The sequence below is a fragment of the Capsicum annuum genome, unplaced genomic scaffold, assembly GCF_002878395.1.
Source record: "Capsicum annuum cultivar UCD-10X-F1 unplaced genomic scaffold, UCD10Xv1.1 ctg4532, whole genome shotgun sequence".
Taxonomy (NCBI): domain Eukaryota; kingdom Viridiplantae; phylum Streptophyta; class Magnoliopsida; order Solanales; family Solanaceae; genus Capsicum; species Capsicum annuum.
Window position 1 is genome coordinate 1 of NW_025852816.1, and position 14,058 is coordinate 14,058.

The 14,058-nt window shown below is 33.2% G+C and overlaps 1 protein-coding gene across 1 annotated transcript; it reads left to right on the forward strand.

The window, feature by feature from the left end:
- The first annotated feature begins 9,871 nt into the window (after positions 1-9,871).
- LOC107852678 (F-box protein At5g49610-like) lies at positions 9,872-11,058 on the forward strand. The gene is made up of 2 exons (XM_047403610.1): positions 9,872-9,910; positions 10,225-11,058. Exons 1-2 carry the CDS (start codon positions 9,872-9,874, stop codon positions 11,056-11,058), a joined length of 873 nt encoding a protein of 290 aa, XP_047259566.1.
- Positions 11,059-14,058: the final 3,000 nt, after the last annotated feature.

Here is a 14,058-nt window from a genome sequence, read left to right on the forward strand (position 1 = left end):
CCATACCAGAGAGGTATGTATACATACATACATATAAATTCGTAAACTGTAACTATACCCTTTACAAGGATAAACACTTCCCAGATATCCAATAAATATCTTAACATGGTCTTCGGCCCAAAAATTCTTCTGGAATAATCACAATAATCTAATAACGACCTTTAACCCATATACATATCTGAACTCATATTTATAATCATATTTATAAGCCATAGCATATCTCTAATCCTCTCCCGTATAGAAGGCATCTCACATAAAGGAGGTATGATCTCAATAAGCATATAATCATCTCTCACATAAGATATCTCATATCAATAGGTCACACATCATAACTATAAGGAATATCACCTCTCTAGGAAAATCATTATATTTAAGAGGAATATCGTCTCTATAGGTCATATATCGTATCTAAGAGTAAATAGCATCTCTAAAGGTCCAATTTTGATCTAAGAGAAATTAACATCTATATAGGCCATTAATCATAATTTGGGAAAAGTCATCATAATTTATTAATTCATCAAGAAAATCTCATAAATAAGGCTCATTAGTCTCAACTAGGCCTAACATCCATAACTAATTCCACAACGGCTTATACAAGTCTTGACTAAGTGGGCCGGACGACCGCTTCTAATCTTCAATTTCCATATTTAGGCAATCTACCCCCAAAACTAGGCTAAGGTATCTAGTTCACTTTTAGATGTCAAGTAAGCCATAACCAATCTTAAGATAAGAAATTCGTCTAAAAACATGAGCATTAAAGTCAACTCTACATAATTACGGTTTCAAAACCACTAACCTAGTCTAACTAAGGTTAATCATACTAAAAATGATTTCAAAACTTAAACCACATCCCAAATGTAGAATCATATCATATTCATGCTACAAATTAGTCCAATCTGTAGAGAAGGCAATAGGATTCTAACAGGTCATACCCATTCCACCTTACGGGTTCAAAACCCTCATCTAATTTCCAAAACATAAATATTAAACACCAAGTAATTCTATGCATAAACAAACCTAACATTTGCATTTACACACAATATATATCACACATCATCTACGGAGAAGAGTCGACAGAAGCCTACCTCAAGGCCGAACCGCAAGACCTCAAATCATTCTCCAAGCGCCCATTTTCATTTCACAATCCCAAAATACCATCATACTATCAAAATAGAAATCTACTCATCAATACGAGTCTAATGATATTCATATTGACTACTTTTGGTTTGGGATCAAAAACGGATCCCCTAAATGGGTTCTAGAAAAAGAAGGGCAAAATCAGAACTTTACTTCAAAAATATGTTCCTCATATTTTTAGAAATCTAAAGCTGAAAATCCATGTCAAATCGAGTAAAAAACGAGGTTCAAATCAAATAAAAATTATTTTTGAGCCTTTCGGGTAAAATCTTTAAAATTCGGATTAAAATCAAGAATCGGAGTTGTTTTGAAGGTTAAATTGATGAAAAACTAGTGATTCAAAGATAAAAATATCATTAAAGTCAACTTGGGGTTTAAAATCAAGTCCTAAGATTTTTGAGGTTTTGGGAAATTAATTAAGAAATTTTTAAGAAAAGGGTGAATTCTTACTTTAAATTCGTAATGGAATCAAGAAATAGATGTTAATATAGTTTTCCGAGCTTTCACTAGTTTTTTTTTTTTAAGCTCCCACACTATTTTTGGATTTAACTCTAAAGAGGAAAGATGAAAAATGAGCAAAATGAACTCAAAACCGCTTTAAATAGTGCAGAAAAATCAGCACAACTTTTTTTTTCTTTCGGATGAACTTTGAAGAGGTGCCCGGAATTCGTTTGGAGTCCGATATACGCAAATAAATTATGTAAATACCCTAAATTTGACACTCTAGACTCAATGGTGATATCAGATTTTTGAAAAAATGTCATTTTCACAAAGTTGACCCCCAAAATTTGAAATCATAATTTTTCAAACCGAGAGTCAAAATGAGATTTAAAAGTTGTAAAATCACACCAAATACGTTATCATCCCAAAATTGATATTTTGGATCTTCTGGTGAAGTCAGATTTTGCATCTGAGGTCGTTTCAGCCAAATAGGGTCCCACACCCATATTTCTAATTTTCCAACTTTTCGACCAATAGGTCAAATGAGTGTGGTTACATTGGGACCCGAAACAAAGGTATACCTAACCTAAAATTGATATTCCAAATTTGTTGGTGCAGTTAGAATTTGTATTTGAGATTGTTTCACTAAAGTTTTTGTCCGGTGGCCATTTAAAACCAGCAAAGACTTCAAAACAGGGAATTGACTCTAAAAACCAAATGAACTACCTGATAACCAAACTGTCAGTCCTTGAAAGTCATAAATGACTTGGGGAAGCTATGGAGAAGCTCAAACAATAAAAATAAGCATAAATATGGAAAATAACCTAAAGGGTCATTGCAAGAGAAAAATGGACTATACTTCCTATTGAGACAAAAGCTTCTAGGATATGGTAAAGTAGGAGGCTATGTTTTCAATACTTAGAATATAAATAAATCTTATCTAAGGCTATGGAATAAGAGGCTTGGACATGTTCCTTTTAGGATACTATCTCACATGTTTTTCTATTTCAAAAACTCACGTAGATGACAGTGTAAATAAGTGTGAAGTCTGTCCACTTGCTAAACAAACTAGGCTAGCCTTTCATTCTAGCAGTACGTCTAGTGTAAAAGTTTTTGACTTAGTTCATATGGATCTCTGAGGTCCTTATAAGGTTCCTACTTGTGATTGACACATGTCCTTCTTAACTGTTATGGATGATTTTACTAGAATGACATGGATATTTTTGCTTAAATTGAAATCTGATGTTATAGTTATTCTGAAGCATTTCTTATCTTATGTTCATACTCAGTTTGATACATGTGTAAAATTCATCAAGACAGACAATGGAAATAAGTTTGTTAACAACTCATGCACTGATTTACTTGCAAACTTAGGCATAAAACATCAAATCTCCTGCTTTTATACACCCCAACAAAATGGTGTGGCTGAAATAAAGCACAGACATTGGTTGGAAGTGACCAGAGCTCTAGGGTTTCAAGCTAATATACCTTTAATGTTTTGGGGATATTGTGTACAAGCAACAACATACTTGATTAATAGTCTTTCATCTAACGTGTTAGGTCATATGACACCTTATGAGAGGATGTATAATAGAAAACCTTCTTTAGATCATCTAAAGGTATTATGATGTCTATGTTATGCTGAAATTGTTAATGAGTTAGACAAACTAATGCCTAGATCTAGAAAAGCAGTTCATATGGGATATTCGGAAATAAAGAAAGGCTACATTCTAAATGATGTTACTAACAAAATTTTCTTTGTAAATAGGGATATGGTGTTCTGAGAGGACACATTTCCATTCATAACTAATCTAGATCAATCTCCACAATATGTGTTTCCTCCATATGATCTAGAAGTAGAATAACCTAATACTACTGGAGTAACTAGACCTCAACCTAATGTTGATCTTCAGCAGCAAGCCACAAGTGATTTCACTGCAGATCAACCAAGTATTATACACAGTCAACCAGTACAACTCGCTGCATAGGACCACCAAATACAACCTGTTCCAACAAGAAGAATAAAAAGATCTATTACCAGACAGCAGGTTGTAGAACAACCTGTCACAACAAGAATCACAACCAGACTACAACCAGCTGCTCAACAAGACCAAAAAAAATCTACCAGGGGTTCAAATCCACCTGCATGGATGAAAGATTTTATGTCATTGACCATAAATAACAAGGCTTTATACCCTTTATCTTATTATGCTTCTTATGATAATATATCTACTAAGTATCAATACTATCTATCCAATTTTTCTAACCTTGTGGAGCCTACCTCTTATGCAGAAGCAGTAAAGGATCTAATATAGGTAGATGCTATGCAAACTAAAGTGGCTGCACTTCAAAACAACAATACCTGGAAAGTAGTTGATCTTTCAGTAGGCAAGCAATCTATAGGGTGCAAATAGATCTATAAGATCAAGTATAAAACCTCAAGAAAAGTAGAAAGATTTAGGAAAAGACTAGTTGCAAAATATTTTAGTCAGAAAGAAGGCATAGACTACCAAGAAACATTTAGTCCAGTGGTGAAAATAGTCATATTGAGAATAGTTTTGGCAATAGCTATTGATAGGCCCTAGCACATTCATCAAATGGATGTGTTCAATGCTTTCCTACAAGGAGATTTGGTGGATGAGATCTACACGGAGCTCTCACGAGGATTTATAAGTCAGGGGGAGAATAAAAAAGTATGCAGACTTACTAAATCCTTGTATGGATTGAAACAAACACCAGTACAGTGGAATGCAAAGCCATCTCAGGCATTGATCAACTGCAAATTCAGGAAAAGCTAATATGATTATTAATAATACATTAAGAAAACCAGTGATGGAACAATTATTATACTATTATATATTGATAATATACTAGTAACTGGGGAAAAGGTAGATCAGATAATAAAGACAAAGGAAGCTCTTGAAAAGGCCTTCGAGATGAAAGACTTAGGAGAATTGAAATACTTCTGAGGTATTAAGTTTGCAAGGTCTAAGCAAGGGATTGTGATGCACCAAAGGAATTATGCCCTTGAGTTCGTTTCAAAAATTGGTCTTAGTGCTGCTAAACCTGTTCCCACGCCTTGTGAAACTATAAAAAAACTGACAACCAATGACTATGATCAATATTTTCCATCAGCTACAAGGCCTAATGATGAAAAACTAGTTGACCAGGGAATGTATCAAAGAATAACAAGAAAGTTGCTATATCTTACAATAACAAGACCAGACATATCTTATAGTGTTCAGACTCTAAGCCAATTCTTGATAAATCCAAAGCAATCTCACATGAATGCAACACTCAGAGTTATCAGATATATAAAAGGAAAGTTGGGATAAGGACTTCTGATTTCTTGTACAAGAAAAAATATTCTTACAGCTCACTGTGATTCAGATTGGTCAACTTGTGCCTTTTCTAGAAGATCTATTACTGGTTTCACCATTAAACTAGGTGATTCATTAGTTTCCTAAAATTCAAAGAAGTAATCAACTGTCTCAAGAAGCTCAGCTAAATCAGAATACAAAAGTTTTGCCTCAACAATTGTAGAGCCTACTTGGATAATTAGTTTAATCAAGGATCTCCAAGTACCACTACAACTACCAGTTACCATCTTTAGTGACAGCAAAGCAGCATTACAGATGGCTGCAAACCCAGTTTACCATGAAAGGACCAAACATATAGAAATAGATTGTCACTTTGTAAGAGAGAATATTCAACAAGGACTGATCAAAACTGAATATCTATCTACTCATATCAACCTGCAGATGCTTTTACCAAAGGCTTAACTAAGGTCCAACATGAATATTTGATGTCCAAACTTGTCTTCATAAATCTCTTTAGTGCCAAGTTTGAAGGGGGTGTTAAAGCAGGTAGTTAAAGGTGTTCTAAATATATCAAATTATTACTGCAATGGCTCAATAAAGTTAGTTATAACTAACCTCTAGCTCACCACTAACCGATTAACTAACCTATTAGTCATCTTAGATCACTTACTAAACGCCTATATATACATATGCATTAGTACTATTAGATAAGAACTTGAATACAAAGAATTACAATTTTTTCTAATGCTCTATAATCATATCTGGCCTCTCTTCTCCTCTCTTCTCTCTTACTTTCCTGCTTTCATGCTTAGTTGTTCATGGTGATTACCATTAAGATCACCTGATTCTTCAATTAATTTGCTCGCAGATGACAAAAATGGCTTGACATGAAGTATACTGAGAGAACCATATTTAAATGCGATAACAACAAATAAATAACCCTTTTATGTGCTTCACTTTGTTATTATCAGTAACTAAAGTTGTATTACATTATATAGGAAAGTAAGAAAAATTGTGAAAATATACTGATTTCATTAAGCAACTGCATCAAAATTTATTACTGCAAGAAATTATATGAATTTGATTATTTTGTTCAGGAAAAGGGAAAAGTCATCATTTCCACCTCAAACTATACACGAAAAGTCTAGCTCACACCTAAACTATCATAGTGTCCTATTACACACCTAAACTATAAAAAAGTGAAACTATTCCCACCCCAAAATGTAAGAACCAGTCACATGATGGAGAGTGATTTAGACATGTGCCACATCATTACCACATAGATATTATGTCAATTTTTTAAAAAAAAAAACCACATCACCCATTTCTTCCTCTTCACCAAAATCATCATTAAAACACCACCATTAACACCATCATCATCAAATTCAAATCTTCACCACAATAATTTTAAGAATCCACCATAAATTTCATTATCAAAATCACAATACAACCATTAGTATCACAAAAATAACAAACAACCACCATAAAATTCAACATCCATTACTAAAATTACTATCGAAATCACAATATCACAATAAAAATCACCATTGTTTCTTTGAACTTCATCGACTCACTTATCTCTTAGTCTTCTCTATTTCCTAATTTCTTCTCCAGTTGTCACCATCGTCGTCCACCCCAATTGCCGCCGCCATAACCACTGTCACACAATCCATTTTTTCAATTCAATTCTCATTCACGTACCACTAAAAACACCCATATAAACACAACAACAAAATTGCTCAATGAGACTCTGAATTTTCCATTCACAGATTTTTTCTTTCTTTCTTCACTAAACAACACACTCACACAGTACTGTACGCACATACACACAGATACCATTTTTTCATCGACACCACAAACTCTAATTCCCATCAATTTACTCACAGAAACATCACACACAACAATAATTTCACACACACTCACACCAAATCAAAAGGAAGAGAACACACAACTCTCATAGACACTCCTCCATTTTTCTTTGTTCACTCACAGAACTGTCTGTTTTTTTCTTTGCTAACAAAAATGGGTTGTGTTAGCAGTAGCAACAACAAACTATTACCTCCAACTATATCCAATTCTTCACAATAAAGTGAAGAAGAAACAGTTAAAGAATGGTGATATTGACAAAGTGGATGTTGAATTTTATGGTGTTTGTTTGTAATTCTTGTGATACTAATGATTGTATTGTAATTTCGATAATGAAATTTGTGGTGAATTCTTAAAATTATTGTGGTGAAGATTTGAGTTTGATGATGATGGTATCAATGGTGATGTTTTAATGGTGATTTTGGTGAAGAAAAGCAATTGAAGAAGGCGAAACCCACGTATTAAAATGAATAAATAAGAACATTAAATTTTATTAATATTTTTTCAACTGAAAAAATAAAAAAACCTTAATTTTATTAACATTTTTTAAGTTGAAAAAATAATTAGCCTAATTGTATATATTAAGAAGAATATTAGGAGTACTTAATGATATAATGACAAATGAAATAGTGACACGTCTGGAAGCTGTCATTTTAAGTTTTTTCCTTCCACTCACGAACCTTAGGAAGGCGAATACACCTTCTCTTCCACGTAACTTTCTAAGGAGGTAATAGTTCCATTTTTTTAAAGTTTAGGTGTGTAATAGGTCACTATGATAGTTTAGGTGTGACCTAGACTTTTTGTGTATAGTATGAGGCGGAAATGATGATTTTTTCCTTCAGGAAAACAACATATTGAATTGATCAAATTACAGACTTTAAAGATCTTAAATTGAGGTATGACATTAATTTTAAAAGATTCATGAAAGTAAGATGTTCAATGGAATGTTGTAAGAAAATTACCTAACAAGATTTTTTATGTGGAATCTATTGAAATTTATTGAATCGGAAAAGTGATAGATACACCGTGTTCTTGGAACATATCATGTAAATATATTTTAAAAGTTTAAAATATTTGTTATTATTATTATTGTTTACAATTAACATTACATTTATCTATTGTTATAGATGTAGCTAAAAAATTTTAAGTTTCTGCATATAATGTATACAAATATCTCATGAATATAAAATGAATAGTCTAACCTTTTCTTTTAAAATAATGTGATTTAACATTCTCGAAGTGTTATTAAGAAACAATTAAACGGATAGGATCGGGGTAGAGTGATGGATATTATGAGGGTTAGGGGGATTGTGGTGGTCTAGAATAGGAGGTGGACTAGGTGGTGGGTGGATAGACAGGGTGATGGATATAGGTGGCATTTGGGGGGTGCGAGTAAGAAAAAGAATTCTCTTAAAAAAAATTGGAAAGTGTAATATTTTTTGTTTTTGGGTTTGGGGTTAGGATAGGGTGGGTGGGAGGTAGGAAGAAAATTATAAAAAAGTTTTTTCAAAAAAAAAAATCATTTTTAGGGGTAGGAGTCGAGGGTGGGGGGAAGAGGTGTTGGATAGGGGTTCGGGACGAATGGTGGTTAAGATAAAGTAAAAAAGTTGGTTGAAAAAGGAAACATAAAATTTAATTTCTATTTTTTATTTTTGCTAGGGGAGGACATGGTTAGAGGTGGGGTAAGAAACTTTTTTAATAAAAATTTTGAAAGTTAGAAAAATAAAATTGGGTGGTGGCTATGGTGGGCAAACGTACGGGATGGGTGTGGGATTAGTGGGGTGAGTAATTTTGAAAGTTGCATGAGCGTTTTTAATTGACTTAATTTAGAAGATATAATAATAAGTATAAATAAAATACTTAAAGATATTAATAATGAAATCAAACAATGAAAAGATTATGAACAATAAGTATGAAATTTAAAGAAAATAATAAATTATATGTGCTTAATTTTTAATTAAGAGTTGTGATATTTAAAATTTGGAATTAGAAGTTTTGTAACTGACACAATTAAGTACTTTTAGTATTTGAAATGAAATTGAAAGATAACTTTTTATATTTTATGAAAAGTGTAGTTAGTAGTTGAAGTTGAATTGAGGGACCAAAAGATATAAATTTGAAATGGAAGGAAAGGAATATAATTATATGTCTTAATTTATTATAAATATAAAGGTAAAAATTCAACAACAAAACTAATAATTATTTAATATTTTTAGAAATCATTTAATATAATATGATTGAAACAAATACTAATATTATTTTTTTATATCAAAACATATAAAATAATTATAATTGTGATTAATTATCATGTAACAGTTGTAATTTAATATTCATAATTGTTTAATATTTCATTGTTATTTAAAATATGTTAATGTGATATAATAAAAATTAATTAATTTTATAATTTCAGAGTGGATAAGTTAGTGTATTTTAATAAATATTTTCACAAAAACATTTTGTGCATCGCACGGGTATCTATACTAGTAAGATTTAATGTAATAAGACTAGAGAAAAAAAGTAGGAAGAGATTTTTTTACTATATTTATGGACAATTTTTGGAACTATTTATATAATATATTATTATGTAAACCATGGTTAGGAGCTTACTTTGAAATAACTAAATCTAAGCCATTAAATTCAATTATGCTAAGTGTCATTAATCAAAGTAGAAACTTGGGGAACATATATATAGTGTGATTGACGGTAATTTGTTTATTACGAGGAAGGAGTAATAATTATGATAGTTTAATAACGCAAAGCAAAACCCTAATTTCAGTTTTTATAAATTAACACAGGCAAACACAATACCAAATATCAATAGAAGTTGTAAACTCTAATAGAAGTTGTGAACTCTCATCGTTATTTTTCAATCCTTAAAACCTATTGAGGTTAGTATAATATAGATTGCCCTTTTTATTTTTTGACAATTAGTTTACTAATATAGTTGTCTGTTTAATATTTTTACTTACTACTGGTTGTACTATCATGGTTTTGAAGTTTTCTTACTACTAGAAGTAACTTCAATGATGGTAGATCCGTCTCCGAATGCATGAACTTATATATTACTTAATTGATAATATTTTATATAAATTGATGTTTGGCAGATTATGAATGAATTGAGTAAACGAAATAACAAGTGTGACCAGGTAACTCTGCTCACAACCTACACTTTAATAGATAAAAAGAAATTATGTAGCGCTTGCCAGCAATTATACACTCAGTTCCTTCTCTAGTTGTCGAAATTCTGTTTCTATTTGCAAATTGTCATCTATTTGTTATCTTTTCCGCCATATATTTGTTTACCAATTGTCTATTTGAATTTTACTTGCTATTAGTAGTACATGCTTCGATGGTTTTGATTAGTATGAAACTTATCCTTTGAAGGCCTCTAGTTAAAGTTTGGTTTTAGGCTATCGATTTTTTTTAGTTGCTCTTGTTGAAGTTCCATTTCAATTTGCAGATTGTCATGGAGCTATCGATAGACATCATAATTGAAATATTGCATCGGTTTCCTTCAAAGTCCCTTGCGAGGTTTAAATCTGTGTCTAGGAGTTGGGCACTACATGTATCTAATTGTCGTTCTCAGAGATTCAGTACTCGTACTATTGGATTCTTTTACCAACCTATGCGTACACATTCCCAAATTCATTTTCTCTTCACTTCATCAGAGAATAAGGTTAAAGGAAATTTCGATGAGTCTGTAAATTTTCTAAAGGGTTGTCACCTACACCTTATTGCATCATCGATAGGATTTCTCCTTTGTTGTGAGCAAGAAATATATCAACGACATTACTATGTTTATAATCCGGCCACAAGGCAATACTTTTCCCTCCCACAAGTACCAACAGGTACTAAAAATGTGGAACTAGCTGGGATAAATGTACAAACATGTGCTAAGTATGTGGCGATTGGGTTTAATTGCAAGTTGGATGATATTAATAATGATGTTATCTCGTTCACTGTAGTTCGGTATCAAATTCCTGCAGAATCAACGGTAACAATTGAAAGTTTCTCTTCTCAAAGTAATGTTTGGACTGAAATAACTTTTGCACTTCAAATTCCTCTTGTTTTTTATCGCTGCCACTACCATCCTTCAAAGTGGCTAAAATCAGGAGGCGCTATTGACGGAGTGTTCTATTGGCTTGACTTTAGTTCTCGAATCAATGTATATGATAGTGTGAATATGTGTTTCTGGTCTCCAGACATACCTGATGGGCTCACCCTATCAATATTGGAGATCTCTAGGTGTATCAGGGGGGATCCTATGCTATGCAAGTTTGTATCAAGGACTTAGTGTTTGGTACTTGAAGAGCAGTATACGAGACAAGACAGCACGATGGGATAACAAGTACACTCAATTAAATGTTTATGAAGCTATTTTCACTCGTCTTGAGATTTTGGGACTTTATAATCACGGACCTCATTATCGTTATAATTGTTATTTTGATAAAGATATGGCACTTTCACCCTGCTGAGCCGCACATTCTTGTTATTTTAAACGGAAAAGGATATGGTAAGTTTCGGATGTGCTATGAAATGAACAATTCTTCTGCAAAGTTAGTGTGTGATTTTGGTGATCGCAAAACATACACCAATATATTTCCTTATGAGTGGCAAGAATGGCCGCATTTGCTTTAGGCATATTAGTGGTAGTACTGTCATTGAACTTTATATTTTCTCATGTGTACTTGTTTAAGAATATTACAGTTGATTAAGGACATTACATTACCAATAATATTTCCATTTTAGTATGTTATTTCCTGTATGTAATATTTGTTACTGTTATTGTGCCTTGTGAGTTGTAACAACACAGTTCTACTCAACTGTATCTCCTGCTAATGCAAACCACTGTATTGTGGATACACGGTTTTGGTCTCAGGACTTAGCTTGAGACTTCACTAAGTGGTTCAAAATATGAAGAAGTAAACACAAAAAAGAGCCAGGAGAATTTAACATCTAATATATATACATAAAGAATAATTAAACCTTGTATATATAGTATAATTTGCTCCTGCCTGGCTCCGCTATCTCAGGATTCTGATGTCGATCTATTGATGTGAATATGGTATGTCGCCCTGATGAGTCCCACATTACCAACTCCTATAATATTTGTCTAGATTATATTTAAATATTTTTGGTATAATATTTTTTGCAAACACACTGAACACAAAAAAAAAAATAATAATAAGATACTTATTTTCCGAGAAATTTTTTCTTCCAGCTGACCACACCCCTTTATCTGCAACATTTTCACATTGTTAAGTGAATAACAGAATCTATATATTTAGTCTCAATTTTTACCTTCCTATATATATACCTCTCCATCTACTTTGCAATTGCAACAGGCAATCTCATTATATCTTTCGTCAAGGGAAAGGATTCATGAAGGCAACTCAAATACATCTAGTTGTAGCCCTTCTATTAGTGAAAGTCACCTTCGCAACTGGTTTCACATTGCCACAGGGTATCAATCCTATAGCCCTAATAAAGGGATGACAATTCTACTAAGAAAAAACAACATTCCGTGCAAATGCACGAAGTGTGATTCTTGTTAGAATCATCAGATATCTCTTTACTAATTAGGATCGCTGTCAAAACCTCCTGGCAATGTGAAACCAGCTGCAAACGTGACTACCGTAACTAGTAGAGTGGCCACAACTAGATGCATTTGATCTGTTGGAGAAATAGCTTTGGTTTCTGCTAGCTTTCCGCTTCATTTTCTGGATTCTTCCATTTTTTCCTAAAATCACGTCATCCAAATTGATCAGAGCAAAGCTCCCAATGGTCTTTGAATTTCTCTACTTTTAGTGGGGTCGAATGAGCTGGTAAGGACACATCTATTTAGAAAAGATGGAGTAGTTAATTTTTCACTCTCTAGAAGGGTAGTAGGTAGGAGTGTATCCTTACTAATAGGTAGGAGTGTTTTGACTTGCTGTCCATTCTAGTTGTCTTAGTATTACTCTTGTTTCTTATTTTTCAGTTTCTGTTATTGTTTCGTGTAGGTTGATTACAGTATTACTTTGGTGTAGTATGGTTATGCTACTATCTATTGTTTTACTACTGCCTGTTTTTTTCTTTTATTTCCGTTACTTCCTTTCTAGACAGCTTTAATCTTGAGCTGAAGGTCTATCAGAAACAGCCTTTCTACCCCTAAGGTAGAGGTAGAGATGAGGTCTGCGTACACTCTACCCTCCCTAGACCTTACTTTGTGGGACTACGCTAGATATGTTATTGTTGTTATTGCTCTATAAATACATTGGTCTTGTTCGTTTTGAGATAATACCAAATTGTAATATATTCTTTTTTTGTGCAAACTGCATATCCCTTCATTGGCAATTCATCAAGAAAATATATATGTTTCGTCCGATAAATCAATGGACTCACAAAAAGGCATCAGACACACTTCTAGTTGTTGCGACTCTACTAGTTACAGTCACCATCACGGCTGGTTTCACTTGCCAGGAACACTCGTTTCTCTGATAGACTCACAATCCCTTTATTAGGGATATCAGGATCACTGTCAAAACTCACAGCCTCCTGGAAATGTGAAACCAGTTGCGAAGGTGACTGTCATTAGTAGAGCGGCCACAAGTAGATGTTCTTGAGTTTTTGTTCCATCTTCTCGTCACAAGAGCATTTTGGCCTCTGCTGTTGAGCATTTCCCAGCAATGCGGGCAGTGTAAACAACTTTGATGAAACAACTGATATATTTTCGCTGAACGTACAACATTTACCAAACGAAAATGAAGAAACTGATATAGCTAATGAACCAACACAAAATATATCACAACATAAGTACTCTCAAGAACAAAAAGAGAACCTACTGTAACAATTCATGGACAGTTCCTCTATTGCATGAGTTGACTGTCATATAACTCAAACAAGCCGAGTCAGGCAGCTAAAAGGAATGGTTGGGCCTCAGTAAATTTGCTTAAATATCCAAAAACAGGTAATCATAGTGCGAGCTCTATGCAGCTGTGCACCCTGCTAAGAAAAATGAGTTTTTTTTCCCTCCATAGGTTTACAGTCTGCCGCTTTTGACTACTCGGCACTCTCCCCTTCCCGAGACAGGGTGCCCCTCAGTGAGTTCTAATATTAATAAATGAAAATTTTCTGATATCAATCACACCTTCATTTGATTAGATCATAATCAAATAACTGGACTCTAAGACTACTAGTGCCAAAGGACTCCGGTTTCTCTCCCTTTCTTTCACAGAACAGTGAGTACTTAAATAGAACAGCATTGCCATAACTAGTCTTGGGGTAAATATATAGACAGAGCCACAGAACCAAA